The sequence below is a fragment of the Polypterus senegalus genome, chromosome 13 (assembly GCF_016835505.1).
Source record: "Polypterus senegalus isolate Bchr_013 chromosome 13, ASM1683550v1, whole genome shotgun sequence".
In the NCBI taxonomy this organism is placed as follows: Eukaryota; Metazoa; Chordata; class Cladistia; order Polypteriformes; family Polypteridae; genus Polypterus; species Polypterus senegalus.
This window is the reverse complement of record NC_053166.1, coordinates 54,451,968-54,475,189: the sequence shown is the minus strand read 5'-3', so window position 1 is coordinate 54,475,189 and position 23,222 is coordinate 54,451,968. Positions and strand designations below refer to the sequence as shown.

The window sequence follows — 23,222 nt, the reverse complement described above, 5'->3', positions numbered from 1 at the left end:
TTTTTATCCATTTTCTGGATTTTTTAGTGCATTAGCACATTTCCACTCTTGTCCGTACGTCATGTTAGAGTGTGAATTCTACACACGGCGTTATGTGTGTAGTTCAGAGTCCAGTTGAGGATTAGTGGCTGGACTGAGAAAAGGCGGCAGTGTGTAGAAGTGCAAAGTGGATGGAGAGAGACCTGTGCACAGAGACTCAAGGCTGTCATGGCTGCCAAATACTGATATGTAGGGGTCAATACTTATGCAATCAACCATTTTGTGTTTTACATTTGTAATTATTTTTAAGATTTGTTTTCACGGTGATGCAGTCGTAGCGCTGCTGCCTCACAGTAAGGAGATCTGGGTTCGCTTCCCCACTCATCGCTATGTGGAGTTTGCATGTTCTCCCCGTGTCTGCATGAGTTTCCTCCGGGTGCTCTAGTTTCCACCCACAGTCCAAAGACATGCAGGTTAGGTGCATTGGCGATCCTAAATTGTCCCTAGTGTGTGTGTGTGTGTGCCCTGCAGTGGGTTGGTGCCCTGCCCAGGGTTTGTTCCTGCCTTGCACCCTGTGTTGGCTGGGATTGGCTCCAGCAGACCCCCGTGACCCAGCAGGTTGGAAGGTGACTGACTGATCAGTTTTCACTTTGACAATAAAGTGTCTTTTTCTGAAAACAGCCAAATTAAATCCACTGTGACTGGATGTTGTATAACAGTAAAATGTACAAACGTTTGTATGTCTTTATAAGCTCAGCAATGGCTTTGCCGAGTTACCAGAGCCAAGCTGAACTCAAGCAGATCTGCTGTAATAAAGGATCTGAAATGAGAGCCATTGCTTAGCCTAAGGTGTGATTCGATAAAGTAAAATCCACAACAGAAGACCAGTCCTTGAAAATAAACCCACAAAGCAATGTGGTGAGCTTGTGTTGCAGTCCGACTGCGTTCTCATATTTGTCTGGCAATGGAGACGGATCTTCTGAGGTAAGCTAGTTCTCCACACTAATCGTGGAGCTGGGCAAGGGCAGCGTGTTGATTAGCACACGTATGTGTGACAAGAATGACATTATAAGCCTATAAATGCCGGCAACCTGAGCACAGAGTGTTAAGCTGATGTGACCTTTGGGCAGCAACACTCCTATCATGACCGAGTGCCACTCTAATCTGGAGATCTCATCAGTGGTTACAATCGTCCCACATAAGCAATGCCTTTGAACCCTTGGCCTCAATTCGCTGGCTATCACACACTCCCCCCAAAGACCAATTTATCCTGTCAACATGATGCACATCTGACCACAACCAGCCACCTTTATCTTATGGGCTCAGTCGTGTCAACAGGACTGCACCTAATCTGTCATGTGGTCACCACACGATGCCACCTTTTTTCCATTGCCTGCTTAATTTAACAAGACCAGTTTTAAGCACCATGACACATGCTGTCTCACTACCTTAACATATCTAAACTATCCAACACTCCCACTGGTTACCAAAAATCCCCTCGGACTTTTACACATAAACTACTTTTGACGTTGTAATTTTCAAGCAGGGCAGCACAGCAGCACTAAGGACCCTCTCACTATGTGCAGTCTGCTTGTTCTCCCCGGGCCTTGTCTGTTAAAAATGGGCTTGAGTGGCCTGAGCCTGGGTTGTGATCTGGTGGCTTCTTTATTTCATTTGTTTTTTGATTCGTTTAGAGGATGTGGTTTGTGTTATCACCTATTTTTTTTATTTATTGCAACACCATTTTTTTTGCCACTATTTTTTTTTTCATGATGACCGCTGTCAGTGACATCAGAACCCTATAGACGGTGGATGAAACTTTGTTTGAAGAGAATGCTAGCACAGATAATCTCTGAAGAGATTGTTCTTAGGTTTCCATTTCATTGTTGACTTCTTGACATCCTGCATCTCCTTTGCCCCTTTCAGTTTAAGGCGTTATGATGGATGTGCTTCTCCGAGTTTGGGCTCTGCTCTTCCCTGACAATTCTCTTGTCCAGCCCTTTTGGTTTTCATCTCCTGGACTTCAAGCTTCTCCAACCTACCCATAAACAGGTGGGCTGGCGTCCTGTCCAGGGTTGATTCCTGCCCTGCGTGGGACGCCACGAGGACTGGCTTTAGTGACGCTGATTCAGAGTGTGAGCCTGGCAGTGGACTGGCATCCTTTTCAGGAGATTCCTGCGATGAAGTCAGCATAGGCCAAAGCGAAACTGCCTTTTGTGGATGGGTTCTGTGGTGGACTGGCATCGCTCATGCTGTAGCCTGGCTTTACTGTAATTCTGGGTCAGTACGTAGGTGACGACCAGTTTAGGATTTATGTTACACTTTTAACTGTCATATCTATTATAAAAATTAAAACGGCTAGTGTACCCTTACACATACTTAAAGGCAGAGCCTTGGATTTTCAAGGAAGTGAGAAAAGTGCATGGAGAATTAAAAGGTAAACTCTGCCCACCCTGAAGTCAGGTTTGGACTTACCGTGTCTGAGGGTACATCACCCCTTCAGGGTCAGGAAAACGAATGCCATAGGTGAGCATATCCACCCAAAGACAGCAAGCACACACTGGCTTACCTCTGTGTGATCGGCCACCAAGAAAAGCTCAACATATCGGGGATTCTTCAGTGTGTCCCTCCTGTCCTGGCATTTCAAAAGCAGGGCACAGTTACTCCTAGTTTTTAAAATAATATTTCATTTTTTCAAGACCCCCACCCCATCCCATAACTGGAGAAGACTGAGCAGCCTACCCTGATAAGCGATTCCTGGAAAGCACCACCTCTGTCTCTGGCCGGGCTGTTTAGGTGCTGGTGGCCACAGGACCACCCTCGCAGGCCCGTATGTTCACTCTGGTAGATCACATGCCTCTCATCGCCCGCCTTCAGTGGCTTTATCATGAAGCTCAGGCTGCTGTTCACAACTATCAGGCCCCTTCAAGAGAAAACACGCAGAGAGGTTGAGGTCACTCTGAACCATTCAGGTAGCTCAGACAAATCGTGAAAAGTCTAAACTCCCACCTTCTGCTGGACAGGAGCAGAGAAAAAGAAAAGGAAAGAATAGAGAAAGACAGCAGAGCCGGAGAGCAGCACGACCATTGGATAAATTCATCTGTACTTTGATAAGGTAAACTTTCCCAAACACCACATCACACAAGTGGGCGGCCCACACAATTGCAGTGACCAGTGCATGGCAGTGGCGCAGCTCGAGTTCGTGCCGCTCAGGGCGGGGCTTCAATTTGCTGCCCTCCAACATATCTGAATATGTTAAACTATTTAAATAGAAAATGAAAATGACGTACCGTATAGAGAAAAATTAAGATAAAGTTTGCATAGATTTATTCATATATAAAGAAACAGCAATCATTTTTTATATATATTTATAAGCATCAACTAGTCAAGAATATAGTATAGACGCACTGATAAGCTGTGTTCTAATTATTAGTTTAATATAATTACGCTACGAAAACCAGAACCAAAGTAGGGTACAAGTGATTGGTGGGGATGTTTTCTGCGCAGAGCAAGAACACATTCGGATAGATAACGAAACAAAATTATAAACTGTAAATTAGTTGTTTATCTTCCTAGAAATTATTATCGGTGTAATTTTTTTTTATTTTTGTTATTGCCTCATAATTTTCAACTGTTGTGTCTGATGCCGTCACAGGAGGACAGTCTGAACATTACTTTTTAAGCATTTGTGGTTAAAAATCAGAGAATTTGACCATTTTCATTCATGAGTGATATTTTTCCGAACCCTGCTGCTTACACACGAATTGTACTGAGCCTTTTGGCCAATAATGCCGCCCCCAAATATGTGCCGCCCGGGGCGGACCACCCCCTCTGCCCCTCCCTAGCTACGCCACTGGTGCATGGCTTGGTGGGGATGACAAAGCAGAACACTTGAACGCCTGGTAGGACTAAAACCTCCAGAAGCGTCACCTATGAGAAGTTCAAGTATCCAGAGCACGGGCAGAGGCAACCTTTATGGTTGAAGACAGCTGCCCACACTGGACAAAATCCTCCTGGACCGTAAGTGGAGTCTGATTTAATACTGAATGAGGATGATCCAACTATGGCAACATGTAAACTACACAGAGTGGAATTTGAAATCACTGACGGTCACGTCATAGACTTCTGCTCCTGGAATACAACATTGGAGCTGATTGTCTTCATAGAATATCAGTTCAGGCCTTCAGCTCTTAATGGTAACTCACTGACAGACAAACCCAAACTCGATGCCAGTTAGTCCCATCCACTCACCGTAGTCCTCCACATGTGCTGAGCACCACGCCCGACTGCTCCAGTCCCAGCACGCTGCCATGGTAAAAGCAGTGGTCCTAGAAAAAGAAAATGGAGAAGCCATCCATACACGTGGACTCTGGAAAATGTTATGGAAAGCATGAAACAAAATGACAAACCAATGAGAGCTAGTGGCACTAATGTTGTAAAAGGTGGCAAAAACGCTCAGATTGTCTGATGTCCAGAGGTTTCATGTGTCACAGCAGCCTTAACCAGCTTTGGTTTACCATAGTTGCTGATAGGAAGATAACATGGAGGAAGGAACGGTCAGAGTGAAGACGTAGTCAGGCCTTGCTGTGTAAAAAATTCTAATGATTCAACAGCCTATAAAGATTTTATAAGACTGCCAGGTGGGCAAGGGGTTTCCAGGGAAAAAAGGGGTGGCACAGGAAAAGGACAACACAGTGAGGCCAAGGACAAGGAGAGAGAACAAGCCATGCTGGAAGATGGAATATAAATCTACATCTGCTGGAAAAATGCAGAACAGCTGGGAAGGGTAAACCCTGCGAATAAAACCAAGCGGGCACCAAAATAAGACGGATGTGTGGTGCCTCGAGATGAAGCTGGAGAGATTCCTTTAAACTCAAGAAGCCAGTCTTCCCAGAAATAGAGAACTGACATGGACAAGATGGCACATAACCTCTTAGCCAACAGGAGGCAGCGCATGCACCCTAACTGGGGAGACTGGAGATATGCCACCCATTCAAGGGCAAGAGCAGGGAGGATTACCAGCAGACCGACAGCCTCCTACACCACTGAATGGTGGAGTGAAACAACCAATGACAAGTAGCTTGAGAGACACATGACCATTAAGGGGCTGTCCGGCCTTGGGGTCCTGGGATGGTGCTGCCTCTACAGGGTGTTGTATCTTGGTGTCTCCATAGCCAGTGAAATGCTTTGCTAGATGTGACATTAGCAGGGGATTTAAGGCTGTGCTGAGTCAGAGGTGGGCTTGAGTTGGAGATTACATTGGATTTAGTGGTACTAAATATTGTCCACTATATGCTATGTTTACCAATAGAAAGTAAAAATCATAAACTTACTGAAAGTGAATACTTATTATTTATAAAATTAATATATTCTGATCATTTAATTGAATGATGTATTAATGTGTTTGTCTGAAAATTAGATTTAAAAATAAAAACTAATCTAAATTTATACATTACTAAAAGACAGAATTTGCACTCTTTTACCTGTTTGTGCCATGTGGCGTCACCTAAGAGCACTGCGAGAGGATCCATGTTTCTATATGTCATAATTCAAATCAACGCCCTTTCCTTCAGCCAATCAGCAGCATAGAAAAGTATTAGGTTAGGGTGGTGAAGTGAAGGTCCTTGTCCAGTTGAGCGGCAAAGTTTATTGACAACCCTCTGTCTGTACGAGGACCAGCCCGTTATTAGACTGAACCTGTGGCAGAGTCGACTGATGGGACACAAGTATGCAGGGGTGATGGGAGGAAGCACACAGCTAGTCGCGGTCAGCAGGAAGAAAGGATTAGAGAGGAGCTGCTATTGTCTTTCAAACACAACCCCTAAGTGTGCCTTTCAAACTCTGCTTGAAGTTCATGATGGTGTGGCTCCTGTTTGCCTGTGTATGATGGGATTGATCTACTTAAGATATGCATCTCCTAAGTTCATAGCATTCTCCATAGCCGGTTTACTGGATGTCCTAGAGTTCCAGAAAAAAGGAGGACCCCCCCCAGATTACCATGGTGTATTTTGCACGCTGCTCAACACCCAATAATATTAAAGAAAGTCATCAACTACCCATTGCATTATGGGTATGACTGACTACACTAACTCACCGGGTACAGAAACCATGCAACGTCACTGATTATATTATATTATATTTTGCTAGTCGTCCCCCGTGGCTCCATCCGCATAAAAGTGAAACAGGACAGTGAGGAGGGCCCTGCCAGCTTCCCTCTCCCCTCAACCTGCAGCCTCTGTCTCGGGTTGGCATGAATATATCACTCCTGCAAGTGAACTATGATACTTGGCGCGATGAGAGAAGTCTCAGAATCAACTGGAATGTTCAAGCAAATTACCTAAATCCATTAAGCGGACACACATGCTGACAGACAGATGTTAGATTTTATATATATTATATTATATTATCCATCCATCCATCCATTATCTAACCCGCTGAATCCAAATAGGGTCACGGGGGTCTGCTGGAGCCAATCCCAGCCAACACAGGGCACAAGGCAGGAAACAATCCTGGGCAGGGTGCCAACCCACCGCAGGACTATATTATATTATATTATATTATATTATATTAGCTCCGAGACACATACTTTATATTAAATAAAATTCTATGTGTTAATGAAGTGGACTTTAGTATTTTCATATATTGTTCTTTATCACGGCACTGGAGAGTGCCATTGTGTTTAATGTTGGTTGAATATGCATAAAAGAATTTTACTGAACTCCGTACACATGACAGCACTTCTTCCTTCCACGTTTTGGGGATATTTTAGTACAACATAATGTTCACAATCACAATTAAGGCAGACCTGGCAGCATTGGGTACAAGGCAGGAGCCGGAGCTGGAGGGGGTGGTCGTCCATCGTAATGCCCACTCATGCACATGCCCACCCAAGCCCAATTCAGAATTGCCAGCCATCCTACCATTTGCTCCTTGTTTTGGGGTTACAGGTGGAAAACTAAGTACCCCAAGGAAAATGCAAACAGACTTGGGGAGAACATGTAGACTCCCCACCGGTAAGGACCAGGGTCAGGGCAGCAACAGTGGTATCCACTTCACCACCATTCTGCTCTCCAGTCTATTCTACTGTATTCTGATATTATGAACAGGAATGTTAGCTTTTCAATAATTCCTTAAACTCCTTAAAAATCTGTGAAAAGACTAGAACATGTTTGCTTAGCGTCCCAGACTCAGTAACTTCAGAGCTGCCTGCTCATTTCTCAGTGGTGTTCCCAGCTGCCTACCATGTTGCTCTCTTACCAGCAGACTAGCAGTTTTTTAGACAATGGCTCTCTAATAAAATGTAAACCTTGTAAAGATTGTAGCGTTCTGGAGGTGACCACAATCCTGCATGTGTGACATGTCACACACACACCACCCTTATGTGTCCTGGAAAACAACCTGTAGTCCAGAAGAGAGGCAGGCAGCCCTGGGGGGGTCCGACATTGAACTTTTGAGGAAAAAAGTACTGCAGTTCATGAGCTTGGTGCAAATGACTGTAGCCAAGCACTGGGTGCTCATTTTTAAACATGTTACTCTTTTAAGAGTGGGACGTGTTGTGGCAAGGGGCTGTTGCAGGCAGACGTCAGTAGGTGATACTGCGTAGGAGACGTTTCCTCCGAGTTGGCTGCGCTATGAAGCTGTGGGATGTGGTTGTAGCAGTGGTACCATGGGAAGAACTCCATTTCCCAGCAGCCCAAAGGGGGACTACCTGGATAGGATGACTGAGATGGAGGTAGGGGCTGCCGGGGACAAAAGAGGCCAGTGGGAAAGTTGAAAAGGGGGGCCTAAGGGAGTAGCGGGAGGTCTGTGTTTTTGTGTATCCTGTCCAACGTGTCATCAATTGTGCCCAGGATCGTTTCCTGTTAGGATGAATAGACTGTCTCCCGCCTGCCTGTCGTGTGCATAGTGGTGGATTAATCGTTGTAGCAGAACTGTTTCACTCATTCTCTACGGAAACGGTTCTCGGGATTCTCATCCTCACGCCATACCATTTCACCTGCTTTTGCTGTATTGGACTGTATAAGGACATCGTCGTGAGTGTTTCTTGTTGTGGTTCATTGTTATGTTACAACTGCATAAAGTTGGGGAAAGGGGAGGTTTGTCTGATTGTTGTTGTGTATTGGGTTTTCATTTTAATTTATTATTTATTCATACATTGGTTTTCATGTCTCTTTATGTGAATGTGTGCGGGTCGGGCCAAGGCTGGGTGCGTTACTGGAATCTCCACCAAAAAATTTAATAAATCACCGTCTCTTCGATGGTGTGAATCTTAGCGGCACCAGACAACTACATGGAGTCCAGCGCGATGTTTTTAGATGGGTGCAGAATTGGCTCAGACACAGGAAGCAGAGGGTGATGGTGCGAGGAACCTCATTACAGGGGTCAGTGCTAGGGCCGCGGCTATTTATAATATATATAAATGATTTAGATATGAATATAAGTAACAAGCTGGTTAAGTTTGCAGAAGAAACCAAGATAGGTGAATTAGCAGATAATTTGGAATCTGTTATATTATCTATCTATCTATCTATCTATCTATCTATCTATCTATTACAGAAGGACTTGGATAACATACAGGCTTGGATTTGTGGCAGATGAAATTTAATGTCAGTAATTGTAAAGTATTACACATAGGAATTAAAAATGTTAGGTTTGAATACACAATGGACGGTCTTGGAAAATCGAGAGTACACCTTATGAGAAGGATTTAGGAGTCATAATGGACTCTAAGCTATCGACTTCCAGACAGTATTCAGAAGCCATTAAGAAGGCAAACAGAATGTTAGGTTATATAGCACGATGTGTGGAGTACAAGTCCAAGGAGGTTCTGCTCAATTTTTATAATGCACTAATGAGGCCTGAGGAAGAACTATTTAGAATTAAGGTACTTCAGTCTTTCCAAATAAAAAAGTATGGTGCTATATCACTTATGTATTAATAAATAAGGATGTATTAATGGTGCTTGAAATTCCATCCTTTCATATTCATGTTTGACCCTGAGGGGTCAGAATCAGGGCTTATGAGGCATCCCTTTCCCTGGGCCATGTCTTTGTGCTGCAGTACTTGCTTGCACCGATCATAACTGAGGTCAGTGGTGATCTCTACCCTCTCCCTCTTCTTCATCCCTCTCTGGCTAAAACTGTTCGTTTTAGAAATCGAGACCATCTTCTTCCTCTCCCTCATGAATTCCTCCAGCTGCCCCAAGGGGTGGTGAAGGACTAATGTCCTTAAAGTGAGGGGAAGCGCCTGTTGTCGCTAAATCATGGTATATATAATCTGTTGTTCTTCGACTTTCAGCGTCCATGGGCCTCATCTGGCATACTGTGTACAGTTTTGGTCTCCAGGCTACAAAAAGGACATCGCAGCACTAGAAAAGGTCCAGAGAAGAGCAACTAGGCTGATTCTAGGGCTACAGGGTATGAATTATAAATAAAGATTAAAAGAGCTGAGCCTTTACAGTTGAAACAAAAGAAGATTAAGAGTTGACGTGATTGAAGTGTTTAAAATTATGAAGGGAATTAGTACAGTGGATCAAGACTGTTATTTTAAAATGAGAATCATCAATACAACAGGGACACAGATGGAAACTTGTTAAGGGCAAATTTCACACAAACATTAAGAAGTTTTTCTTTACACAAAGAACGACAGACACTTGGAATAAGCGACCAAGTAGTGTGGTAGACAGTAAGACATTAGGGACTTTCAAAACTCGACTTGATGTTTTTTTGGAAGAAACAAGTGGATAGGACTGGCGAGCTTTGTTGGGCTGAATGGCCTGTTCTTGTCCAGAGTGTTCTAATGTGAGGTCTAAATGAGGATTTGTGTTGCTCTGCACATAGATATTAAGCTCAGTACCATATTTCATGTGTTTCTCTTTTTATTATTTGTTTAATGACGCTCCTAACGACTGCAGCTCAATTACCGAAGCAGCAATCAGAATAAAGGCCCCCAAAATACACCTTTGTGTCCTCTGTGGATTTGGCTTACAGACAGGTACAGATGGAACGAAGCGAGCCTCCATGACATGCAGAAAGTGCACGAGGACTGAAGATGCCTCCTGTCAGGATGGATCCCCCTAAAGCTCTTGCTTGACCCCCATACATTTTGACTAATTAACAGTAAAGATTCCTGGTTCACTTACTTCAGTCGGCGGAGTTGACGTCTGAAGTTCTCCGGAGGGGCTGTACCACATCTCTCTGTAGCCTGAAGCAAAAAGATGCCTTTTGTAAAAGAGAAGAAAATGATTTGATGAAGCCAAGACATGTCCTCAGAAAAACATTTAAATCTTTGAATTGCCGAAAATAAAATAAGAAGGCCGTAGCAGTAATCAGCATCTGTGTACATTCAGTCTGATGAGACCACCCTGTCATCTTTAGCCTCATGCCATTCGCCTGTGTGCCTCAGTATGCATGAATGGCCAGGCTTGTATATGTCTCTCTGTGTCTGTGTGCCCACATGTGTACCCGGGGGTCTTCAGAGTTATACTGCAATGGATCAGAGTACAGGGAAATTCTTATTGCATGGGTCACATATTACTTATAGCTGAAATAATTTAAAAAGAATTCATTCTGACTTGCATTTGCCAATCACCATCACACACGTCTCCACTCCCTGGCACCACAAATCGTACCCCGAAACTTCTTCCCTCGTAAGGAACTTTACAAGGAGTAAAACTACAACAAATAACTTGTGGAATCACTGCAGCCAGCACGTCTCAATTACTCCACTTTTTATAATAAATATGAAGAGATCACTTACTCGTTTCTTTCAATCTGTAAAAGCAGATCCCTTCCCTGCACTTGAATCTGGATTTCAGCTCTCAGGGGTCGCTAAATAATACAAAGAAACAAAAACAGACAAAGCAGAGAGTAAAAAATACACGTGGAGTACTCAACACAGCGGCTGTCCTGCCGTAGCCGACATTAAAGACACTGGCATCCATGCAGCAAGAGATGAAAGAAGCCACCAGACATACAAAAGGAAGCAAAGCACTGGGAGAGGACAGAATTACTGCGGACATAATGAAGGCAGATCTCCCTGTCAGTGCTTAGGCACAGGAAAGACACTGAGACACAAACTGGGAAGAGAAGAAGGTACCAGACGCATGAGAGAAGGGAGACGCTGTGAAAGTTCTGTCAGTGTGTGTGACTTGGAGTAGCGTCAATCTGCTATCATCAGCACCAGGGGAGATCTATTTCAGAGTCTTGTTAATGACGATATGGCCGAGCATCAAAGAACAGGCAAGATTTACCGTAGAAGTGGAAGAGGATGCATAGACCAAATTTTTACCTACAGTCCACTGCGGAAAAATCACCAGAATGGAACTTCTCGGTCTACATACTGTACATTTTTAAACATCCAACATCCCTCGCTCTGGAAGATTCTGTAAGCAAACAGATTCCCTGGAAAAACACCAACATCCTTAAAGATATTGTCACGCACATGTGAGTAGGAGGACATTTTATGGACCAAGTGAAGGTAATTCCACACCAGGCCAGGGGGTGGCAGGGTGCACTAAACCTTCTCCTGTTGTCTCTGCAGACCAGCTGTGGGAAAACCTGTCTGACTCAACATTGAAGATGCCACTTCTGGTTCCAGCACCCAGGATGACATCACTTCCGGTTCCAGAACCCAGGATGACATCACTTCCGGTTCCAGCGCCCAGGATGACGTCAGAAGAAGGCCACTTCCGGTTCCCCTACGTCACTTCCACTTTGAGCACTTAAAACCGCCATCTTGCCAGCCCCTCATCAGTTCATGAATGGACTCCAATAGAGACACTTCTGTCTAAAACCAAACCCACTGCAGCCAGAGATAATATAGGGTGGTCCAGATCTAATTATGCAATTTTCATTACACTATAACTTATTAAGTTTATTAAATAGAAAATCACCTGAAAAATCCCAGACCATCGAGAAGTGTGCAAACTGACGACATGAAGAATCGTCTTCACGCCAAACTGGAATCGTCCCCACATAAATCAAAGTCATCCAGACGATCTGCATCTGAATAATTAGATTTGGACCCCGCTGTATACGGGTGGCTGCCACAAACCTTTTTAAGCGTGTCGAGTCTGATATTTTCACAATATGTACTGTATGTGGACAACCAGTGCTGTGTGCGTCACGAGGAATGGCAAAGCGAGCAGCTCCATGCGAAGACCGGACATCTGTGTCTGGCCCTCATACCGACTGTGTGTGGTCAATACATTTTGCCACTCGACTGGACAAGGACGCCCGTGTGATCTTGCTCATCATCGTCCTTATTCTCATAGTCAAGGTGATGATGAAAGCCACCAAGAACAGACCAAGTGGACTGGTGTGGATTCTGCCAGCCTGACTGGATTGACTACGGCTCTGTGGCTCACTGTTCCTGTTTTGCACATTCCCAGAGAAATGTTTTCCACACAGGACTGTAAAGCAGAAAACGGCAAATCATGCAAACAGTAATTGTGAACATCCAAACTTTAAAGCTTGTAGTCTGCATTATGTGTGATTACTGCCGTGCTGTTTTTAATTGGGTGATAAAAAGCTGGAGGACTGGAATTTTTTGCCTAAATCGTATGTGGGGATCAACACTGAGCAGGGGCTGCCGTTACAGGAGGTCCGGGCGAGCAGCAGAGTGCTGAGCACTTTTAAGGGAACATTCAGGGGTGCGTCTGTAGTCGGCCTATCAGTCTGCCCAATGGGATGCGTCTCTTGGTTTTGGTCTGATTTTGGTGAGGATTTTGCTGAAGAAGCTTTAGCTTTAGTTATTTTAAATGTGTAAAAAGTTCAGAAAACAGCGCAGACAGTGTGGGGCTGAGGTATGAGCTACATGCTACCTTAATGACTGATTTTACTTGTACAGGTATGTGATCTTAAGAAATATAAAACTGTTTCTTTTTCAGAGGATATTTGCTTTAAACATTAGGCCAGAAATACGACGGCCCGTAACTGTAAAGTGTGACCTACCTGGTGACTCCACGTCAAGCCAAGCCAAGCCCGTTGACAGGTTTATCACAGTCTGAGACACTAGTGGACATCCCATGGTCCAGCAGTGAGGCTGGTCAGCCCCCCACAGCTCTCTGACGGCTCATCACCCCTGAATTTATGGCTAAAGTGTCCACCTCTGTGCTACACACCCGAGCCCCCCTGCCCATGAATCACCAGAAGATGGTCCAACGCCTCCATTAAGGCACAAACAATCCAGTCCTCACGCTTTTCTTCACAGCAGTAGTGACGTATACTACAAAACTTCGCACTTGAAAATGTTGACTTTTTCATATTCTGGAGTGATTTGCTGCCTTATATTTTATAATCTGATTATCACAAACAATACGCTCATTGAAGTGTCGGACATGCAGGCAGCTTTGAACTGATAGCCCACCTCCATTTACAGGTCACTCTGACAGACAAAAAGCTTCTCGGTTATTTGGATGACAGGCCTGTGACGGAAATCTCCTGTGGTATTAGATGAAGTCGGCCATGATGGATGTTAAGATGGCTGCCTCCATCCCCACCAATGGCCTTCTTTGTGGTCTCAGTGAGTTGCTTCGCCCTCCACTGCTACACTTATGCAAAGTGGAAACAGTCCGAGTTCAGTCTTTTAACAGTTACGTCTCCATAAAAGCTGAATGAGGTGATACAAATTCCTAGCAGCACTACGCCGCGCACCACCACCATGACAGGTGGGAGAATACTGAGGTGAAGGGTCCCACCTGAGCATTTATTGAACCAGCGGTGGCTTTGCATTAAAGGGGCCATTCCTTTGTGCACAGACTTCTCCAAAGTTCATATTTTCTTACCTAACTAGTAATATGTGTCTGTCTTTAACTAGTGTCTAGTGAAACACGCAAGTTCACACACCATTCAAGTCATAAAAATCAAACAATAGCATGCCAGTGCCTGGTCTGTCTAATTTGGCATCAGGGCAGACAAACTACAGCAGCGTGGATAAGTAAACCGAGAGCCCCGCTGTGGTGTCTGTGAGCGCACGTCGGAGTTACTGTGACCGTGGTTGGCGTGAGACAAGCTGGGGTCCTGACCAGAAAGACGAGTTCAAGGGGATAATCAGAAGGAACAGTCAGGAAACCCAAAGATGAAGAAAATACCAAAACTGACCTCACAGCTTCTTCTTTTGGACTGTCTACACAGAACCCGAGAAGTATTCGGATTTTTAATCTACTGACAGAGAGCTGTGAGCTAAAATGGCAGCGGCTGCAATGTCAGCCACGGAGTTACGTGATCCCAAACACTGCCGCTTGAAAACAGAACATTATTACTTAACTTTTAATAAAAATAACCCAAACAAATGATAAAAACAAGTTATTTGTGACAAAATAATACAGATAAGAGAACAGAATATCCACAAAATGACCCAGAAACCATAAAAGGGAATAAAAAGTATCCTATAACTGTAACACTCACAACCACGCGCTGCTCATGAAATGGCTATAAAGTGCCTAAGCTGGCTCACCAAGAGGTTGTGGACCACCGGGGTGTGCACAGCCACCCTAACCCCGACACAGACAGGCTGAGACACCAATTCCCACACAGCACACCTTTACTTACACGTGGAGACGCTTCCTTCACTCCCCACAAGAGCAAACAGCGCCATATTAATCACTAAAGCACCGCTCTTTTCACCTCCACTCCTCCTCACAGACTTTGTCCTTCTTCCTTCTGACTCTGCCCATTGAGTTGTGGCGACTGGCCCCTTTTATAGTGCTCCAGGTGCCCAACGACCTTCTTGGTGTGGCGGAAGTGCAGCCAAACAGGGCCCTGTAAATGTCCAGGCACCCCCTGATGTGGTGGCCATGGGTCCCGGCAGGGTTGACCTTCCATGTTCCAAGCCCGTGGCCCTGTGGTAAGCCAAAGGGGGATGCCCTGTATTGGTCCTGGGGAGAAACTGTCCTTAAAATACTCTCTCACCCAGTCCTTCCATTGTCGGAGCATCCCAGCGAGGTAAGACCCCCGGCCGGCCGCCACAAGAAGAACAAGCACGAGCCACAATCTCATGGAAAGATCACAAAGACTCCACATGGCACGACTTGACCTGAAGACGGCACGTCTGGTGGCAGCACCGACTACCATGCGGCCAGGGGTCTGCCGGTCAGCCCAAGGCCCTCAGACAATAACATTTTTCGAGTTTCAGCCTGCCAGTCTATTCATTCTGCACCACTTCTTTGAAACGGGAGCGCCACACCGTTGGCTTTTTGTCCCTAAAGTGGAAGGAGCACATTTGGGCTTCCTCGGCGGATTTTTCGAATTTAGTGTGGTCTTCCCTGACAGTGAGTGAAAACCAAGATGCAGCATTGTGTCTTGTCAACAAAGTGTTCCTGATATTGGTCTCCTTTCTCTTTTCAGATGACAGTGGCCAAAACGTAGAAGACATTTCACACCTCTTAGACGGCATGTGCTGCACAACATTGACTTGGGAAAGCTTAAACAGAAGTTGGAAACGCACAGTCATAAAAAAATAACAAGTGGCATTCATTTTAATATGTAAGCTCCGTCTCTAAATAGGGAAGTTCAGATTTCACACACACACACATGAACACTGAGGACACTGCAGGGCCAATGGGTCCAGCCCCTCACTCAGATTCAGGCTTGCAGCAGAGACAATTTCACAAGAAGCAAAATTTTTCTAGAAAACTAAATCACACTGAAAATATGATAGAAAAATTGGAAAAACAATGCTTTATGAAGACAAAGCTGAGGGATGATACAAACATTTTAGCAGTATTTTAAATTTATGCAGGGATGTTATTGGTTATTTTGCATAACATCTGGTGCGGCTGAGCCCCTCTGGGCCTTAATGCTCATAAATCTATAACTGAGTACGGTAAGTGAAGAGATGGCACTGTGCCCCGTGCCAGCAGTAAGAGTGTTTCAAGTGTTTCAGCAGTACAAAAATGGACCAGACTGACATAAAGAGAAAGAGCATCATGGGATTAGCAAATGCTGACATTTTCAGAAATTCACCATTAGCTGCAAAAGCATGCAAGTTGCAGGAAATCTTAATGGCATTTCATTTTGAAATTAAAAATGCAAAAAAAAGGATACCAAAATATCTCTTGATGGGCAACAAGTGTTCTCACTGAGTTGCTGTATGTTATGCCTTTATAAGGCCACAGTGGACCAGGCAGATGGCACCCATGGCACTGTGATGGATTAAACAAAAATGATGGGATGGATGAGAAGTAAGGCTGGGACCCCACAGAACGTACAGTAAGGTGAGTTTGTTGACAAGGACACTGGGGCACAGATGGCAGGTAGCGCTGGTTTTACAATATCTTAGAAAGACATTGCAAACATAAAGGACAACGTGAATGGACAGAAGCAGTCACCGAGGGGCGAGGTGGAGCACAGCACTCTGAGGGTCTCCATGTCTCATCATGTTGTTTGGGAACCTGGCGCCTGCTCTTTCTTTAACAATTCACCTACTCGAGAGAGGGACACCAAAGCACAACGCATGTGTCCAAACCTCCTCTGAATGTGCCAGCATTAACCCACAGCTCTCTGAGCACATAGGAACCATAGCTCTTTAATTTTGTTTTTAATTCTTCTACACATTTTTTTTTTTTTACCTCCCACCCATCTAATACGTCCTGGAACTTCATGCAAGGAGCATTCATGAAGGCCCCCTATACATGAACTGTACATGATGGCGTCTACCAGGCGTGGAGAGCGCTGTGCAGGGTGCGGTGCTGCAGGTGTTTCCATAATGTTGCGAGCACCACCTATAAACCAGATATGCTGCGCTAGCTGGCTGAGAACTCCTGTCAAAATGGTTGACGCATTTAGAGCTCACCTTTCAATTGGAGTCTTGCTGACCATTTTCAGGACCCTGGTCAGCGGCCACATCCGTACTGCGCAATTGAAGAGATTCAGTTTAGGAGGATCACTGGAGACAAAGCCTCTACACGGGTGCTCCAGTGGGCTCAGATTACAGATGTTATACCAGAACACTTGTAAGTCCAAGGAGGTAACGCTTGAGGTTTATAACGCACTGATGACGCCTCATCTGGACTACTGGCTAAAGATTTGATACCCAGCCTGTAAAAAGGACATTACAGCCCTGGGAAGGTGCAGAAAAGAGCGACTCGGCTCATTCCAGGGCTACAGGAGATGAATTAAGATGAAAGATTTAAAGTGCTGAGCCTTCACAGTTTAAGCAAAAGAAGATTAAGAGGTGACATGATTGAAGTGTTAAAAATTATGAAGGGAATTAGTACAGAGGATCGAGACTTGTATTTTAAAATTTCATCAAGAACACGTTGGAAACTTGTTAAGGGTAAATTGCGCACAAACATTAGGAAGTTTTTCTTTACACAAAGACCCATAGACACTTGGAATAAGCTACCAAGTAGCGTGGTAGACAGTCAGACGTTAGGGACTTTCAAAACTCGACTTGATGTTATTTTGGCAGATTTAAGCAAATTTAAGGGGACTGGCAGGCTTGGTTTTGATGAATGGCTCTTCTCACCCAGATTGTTCTAAAGTTCTAATACAGGATTCCCTATAAAAGAGGGGACAAATAACACCGGTGGGAGCTCTAAAGTGATTTTAGTATTCCATGGCTGAAACTGGAGAAAAGACCAACCACTTTATGAAGGTGGACTTTCTGGGTGAGGGACAAAACATGAGGCACGAATGGAAAGAAAAGCACACGACGGCCCTCAGATTTCATTAACCAAACTGCACGTGGGAAGATCAGACAAATCTGGACGCAGCTTTGTATGTTTTCGATGAAAATGGATACATGTTTGTGAAGATATCATTAAAATGATTTTAAAATATAACCAGTGCATTATGAGTGTTTAACGGCCATTACTGCTTGAAATGGCTGACTTTTCATTTATTGTTCACATTTGACTGCAAAGCCCCCCTTTCAGCAGCCATCCCTTCAGTGTTCTAATGGTAATCTCCCTTAGCTTGTCCTTAATTTGTCGTGTTTATGAGCTAACTGGTTATCAGAAAGACCTTTGTAATCGTATGAGCACCACTGAAACCTGCTCCTCTGCCCACCTGGGAGGCAAGGCACTGGCATTGCTAAAGTTCATTTTTCATGGTGTCACTTCTACTGCCTGCGTTATAAATGCACTTCCAGATCACTCACGCTTTGACAATTGAGCCTTGTGGGCTGCCAATGGGCATTACTTGAGTTGCAGCCCCCTTTCAGCCACTCATAGGTATTAATAAGATGGCAAGTGTAGCACCACTGGAGCCTTTACCAGCAAGCCTAATGGGCAAAGAGAGCACACCAGGTTGGGGAGCATGCACTGGTACAGTTTATAATGAGTATATAATTGAGTTTATAATGTAAGGCGCTATAACGTGTGTTTAGTGGCTCTGGGGTCGTTTGCTGACCCTCACAGTGCAGCTGCTCCTCTTCCTCGTTAGTCACCGCGGTCTGTTTGCTGAGAATCAATCCCTTCGTGCGCTGCTGGTGTGTCGCTGGGGTCGGCGATTCTCTGCTCTTCTTCTAAACAATCGCTCTAGCTCGTTTTCATTAATTACTTGAACGTTTAATATTTGTCCGCATACTGTTTACAAAAGATTGCACCAATTAACAGTTAATTACATTTGTAAAATTTCATTATACTACCTCCGCCGCCCCGATTACTTGATTCTTGCATTTCATTTTAAATTATTAGACTGGCCTACCCCCAAAGCCCCCCCCAAATAATAATCTTTAAAGTTAGTGAGGGTGGGGCATTGTCACCAGTAGATCCCTAATATTAATGTCCCCTATGGGTGCCTAATCTTAAAAACGATAATACGATTTGCGCCACGATAATAGAAAAGTACCACAGTAGTTGTTTCCGCCAATGTAAAACAAAATGTGGAGCGGATTTAAACGTCTTTACCATTTATGGTATCCTGAACTTTACTCTTTTACAAAAGGCTGTGTGACTCGAAGATTTGCATTTCAATCTGAAATGTTTATTATGCTTAAATAAATGTTTCATTCGGTTACACTTTATTCTGTATTGGCACCGCATCTCAATACTTTTCTTAGTATCGTAGCGAAGGATGGAATTTTCTCATCCTGGCAGCCCGCGAGTCGCGCCTGTGACACGGATATGGGGGCGACATGGGGGTTACGGACGACATGACTGACTTCATAAGCTCCTTTTTGTCAATATTTGACTGACTGTGTTCGTTTGCGAGTGTCTCACCTTCCCGGCCGCACCCAATTCTTTGCGAAGGATGGAGGAAAACCAGAGAGGCGGAGAAGACTTAAGGATGCAAGGACTAGGCGACGACCAAGACCACAGGAAGGCGCACCTGTTCTGCCCCCCACACCCCTGTACGACCCCCACACTGAATATCACAGGTTCGCCCCGGTCTACTCACCTCACCTCCGCTCCCCTCTTTCTTCAGCCACCGGGGTCGAATGAGTGCGTGGGGAAAGAGAACCGTGGAAGACGCTTGGTCGATATCTGCAAACACAAGGCACAAAAGGAATCAGAACGCGGCGGCTCTGTCCTTGTGCGGCTGAACATCAGGGGCAGGCGGATCATAAAGTGCCTTCCTAAAGGCACACTGCGCCTTGGCACAAGAAGTCCGCGCGTGGAGGCCGCAAATAAGAAACCAGGATGTTGCGAGGACCCCTCAGCATCCTAAAAAAAATCAGTCAAAAAAACGAGAGGAAGAAATGCAAAGCCAGACTCACCAGCCGCCTCACAGCCCCACACTACCACGCTGGCTAAGACGAAGAAAGCCGCGGCTCGGCCGATCATTGCGGGATTCCTTACAGACGGCCCTGGCGAGGGCTGCTGTGATTGAGGAGATGGAGGATGCTCAGGTATACTCACTCGCTCACTCCTTCTGTCTGCCGCTAGCGCCGCAGCAGCCATGTACAAGTCAGCAGAGAATGGGGAAGTGAGCTGGGGCCGCCTTCACGCTCTAAGCCGACAGACTGACTGCCGTCCTCCGCTTACCGGCCACTCTTCTCAGAAAGGCAGACAGTCCTGGGGTCAACCCCATTCAAGTCAGGATGGGCCGCCTGGGCGGAATTCAGACGGAATGGCAGCCACGTGAGACCACCGCGCTGCACACGGATGTGTGTGATGGGGCGCTGATGTCAAGTCTCTCTCTCTCTCTCACACACACACACACACACACACAGAGGCTGTAGCAGTGAGTCCCCAGCAGAACACGCAGACCCATCACAGAATTCAAACCCAGTCTCCTGGAGATGATGACTTTCTCAATCTGTACTTCTTAGAGCGCCTTCCATGGAGGGGAACAGAGAAAAAGGCTGTACAGTAAAGTCAGATAAGGGGCTACAAAACACGGCTGTCGGGTCTGTGGCGGGACTTTGAAGAGTTCAAAATCGTAGAGCTCTGAGGGGGCGAACAGAGGGATGGAAATCCTCTCTTGATCTGACTTGAGATCAACTTGTTATTAAGGTTTGTGCCCACAAAGCCTACAGCATTATGGAGGACCACTCCCACTCGGCCCATGGTCTCTTTGTCTCACGTCCTTCTGGTAGAAGGTACTGCAGCATCTGAACGAGATCTGCCAGGTTCTGCTGCCGCTTCTACCCCTTGGCTGCGCAGACTGTGATCTCGGTGCTCCCCCCCATGCCCACAGACCCGCGCCCAGCTGTTTATTGAGATGCAGGACATTTGTTACTACTGTTGTTTTTATTACTGTCTATTTCAAGTGATTACTGTCTATTCACTTTTCATTTATTAATTTATAATAAAATTCTTTCCCTGACTTACACTTGGCCGATGTTTATGTATATGTCACTCCAGTGTCCTGGGGAACATTTTTTTGTTGTATCACCATATGTTACAACACTGTGTATGGACGGTCACTTGACGTAAAATACCAGGGGTACCCAGTAGTCTGTGCCCCTCTGGTTGAGTCTCTGGACCACCTGGAAGACCAAATGGAAATGGTGGGGGTCCATACCAAAGTTAAAGGTGGAATGTGTATGAATCACTGTCTGCCCATCACCAAGTTAATGAGAAGCCAGGGCAGCAGCAGAGTGAAGAGAAGCTCTTCACAGCCAGGTGATGGAGGAGGCCAGCGGCCTGCAGGCACTTCACAGGTCGCTCAGGTGGCAGCAGCCCAACTGGCAAAGAAGGAAAGCAAATCAATAGAGAAGGACGACAAAGACTTTTATGGGAAGCAGATATATTGGGGCCCCACCACCTGGTGGCTGGGACAGCGGCTGAAGTGTTCAGGCTAGCTGTGTCTTGCTTCTCAGTTCACATTCGTTGTTTTCTGTGGCCTGTAAAAATGGCAGTGAAGTCTTCAGTCTTATTGGGCTCTCCCAGCACGCAGTTTATTATTGCTCAATACACACGACTGTCACTGGTGTTACTACGATATCTTCCTGGGATGGGCATCTGGATATGTAGGGGTGGCACCTAAATATCAATATAAACGAAAATTTTCCTTTAGCCAGGCTCTTGATTGGGATGAGTGTGCACCAGTGCTACTGAGAGGACAGCTGACTTTGAGAGAACTGGCATCCCGAAGGCACATTTCAGAGCAGGGTGGCAATGTCTGAACTGGCATCCCGAAGGCATGTTTCAGAGCAGGGTGGCAACGTCTGAACTGGCATCCCGAAGGCACGTTTCAGAGCAGGGTGGCAATGTCTGAACTGGCATCCAGAAGGCACGTTTCAGAGCAGGGTGGCAACGTCTGAACTGGCATCCAGAAGGCACGTTTCAGACCAGGGTGGCAATGTCTAAGTGCAAAATGAGTTGAAAGAAGTGGCTGCTCTGTGTGATGCACGTCAGAAGTACGACGTTGTGTGGCTTTTGTTTGGTACCTGTGTATGATGTGACTAGTCTACAGACATGTCTACAGGAACCAATTCTGGAATGAGAGTCAGTGAATTGGGAGGCCTATTCATACTGGGCCAACTAAAATACGAACATGTCTTTAGACAGTGGGAAGCACTCCAATCAGGTGGAAAACCAGTGTTGAGGCAGGCGTTGTAATATTGTCAAACCCAGTAAATCCAGTTCAGGGTTTTGGGGGGTCAGGAGCTTACCCTGACAGAAATGGGTGCCAGGCAGTGATCAGCCAGTCTACCATGGCACCCATGGCAGTGCCCTTATGAAATCCCCATTAAGCTAAACTAACAGGTAATGTCTCGGGGGCAGAGGGAGGAAATCCAAAGTACTTGGAGGAACGCAGGAGGATGAGACGAGTTTTAATACAACCAGGGTGGGCAGTAAGTCTTAAGAGGATTGAAGTATTAAAAGCAATAGCCAGTGACAGGACTACAAGGGCACAGCCAGGGCTTAATTTAAAGGGCGTGAGGGGACATACTAGCTGAATCACAATTCCACCCACGATCAACCATTTGGAACTGGTCTAACTGGTCTATTTAAGGGACTTCAAAACACAAATGACTGGGATCTCTATGTCAAAATACATATACGGACCAAGCACATCATGGACAGCCACGGGGTATTGCGGTTGCCTTTAACATTTCTGCTCTGATCTGATAAAGTAACCTTCCTGATTGATTGCAGAATCATTTCACAACATATCATACTTACACCGCTAGTGCAAGGAACAGACGCAACACTTCAGAAAAGGGACACTTGCACAACAGTATGGTCAATTGGTGCAATCTTTAAGTGAAAGGCTGATAAAGCAATCAGGTGTCTTGTCAGAAGGGTTGTTGATTTGGGCCTTTTCATGTTTCATTTAGCATGGCACATGCTAGAGAGGGGCATGGCGGTGCAGCGAGTAGCACCGATGTGTCAAGGCTCATGGGGGCTCAAATCTAGAGCAAGCAAATCAACCCACACCCCTGTGGGATGGCATATTTTTAACAGCCAGTCTCTCACTTTCATTGTTTCCACATTCCGTGACACAATGTAAGTGAATTTCTATATAAAAAAAAAAAAAAAAAAGGGTCCCAAAATGCTTCCCCAGTGTGTTTGACACAGACTGCCACCTCTGTGTTATATCAAGTCCCACTATTGTAGGACCACCGGCACAATGAATTGCTGAGCACTCAGACTACTTTCTTATTTTCACCCCCCCGACTTCTAAACTAAACTCTAAAGCACAGAAATTTGTTTTGTATGAAATCAGAACCCACATGTCTGGGGTTACGCGGTTACATTTAGGATCAAGGAAGGTTGAGTAGCTTTACCTGATTGATGTATTTCTTCTACCTCAGAATTATTATACTCTCACAGTGGCAGTCAGTCACGATAAAAGATGTGAAAGTCAATATTAATAAGTAAGCAAAAAGAACAAACAAGTAAGCAA

The 23,222-nt window shown here is 45.2% G+C and overlaps 1 protein-coding gene across 2 annotated transcripts in view; it reads right to left on the bottom strand.

Annotated features, from left to right (window-relative positions):
- Nucleotides 1-20,681, bottom strand: part of adam19b (ADAM metallopeptidase domain 19b) — a 53,657-nt gene extending 32,976 nt beyond the window's left edge. For both annotated transcript variants that reach the window (XM_039774815.1, XM_039774816.1), the window contains exons 1-7: nucleotides 19,642-20,681; nucleotides 19,323-19,408; nucleotides 10,738-10,808; nucleotides 10,121-10,199; nucleotides 4,231-4,307; nucleotides 2,722-2,902; nucleotides 2,549-2,614 (exon numbers count right to left, since the gene is read on the bottom strand). In XM_039774815.1, coding sequence (XP_039630749.1) covers nucleotides 2,549-2,614; nucleotides 2,722-2,902; nucleotides 4,231-4,307; nucleotides 10,121-10,199; nucleotides 10,738-10,808; nucleotides 19,323-19,408; nucleotides 19,642-19,825 — 744 coding nt within the window. In that variant the 5' untranslated portion in view covers nucleotides 19,826-20,681. The remainder of the gene's footprint in view (nucleotides 1-2,548; nucleotides 2,615-2,721; nucleotides 2,903-4,230; nucleotides 4,308-10,120; nucleotides 10,200-10,737; nucleotides 10,809-19,322; nucleotides 19,409-19,641) is intronic.
- Between the last annotated feature and the right edge of the window lie 2,541 nt (nucleotides 20,682-23,222).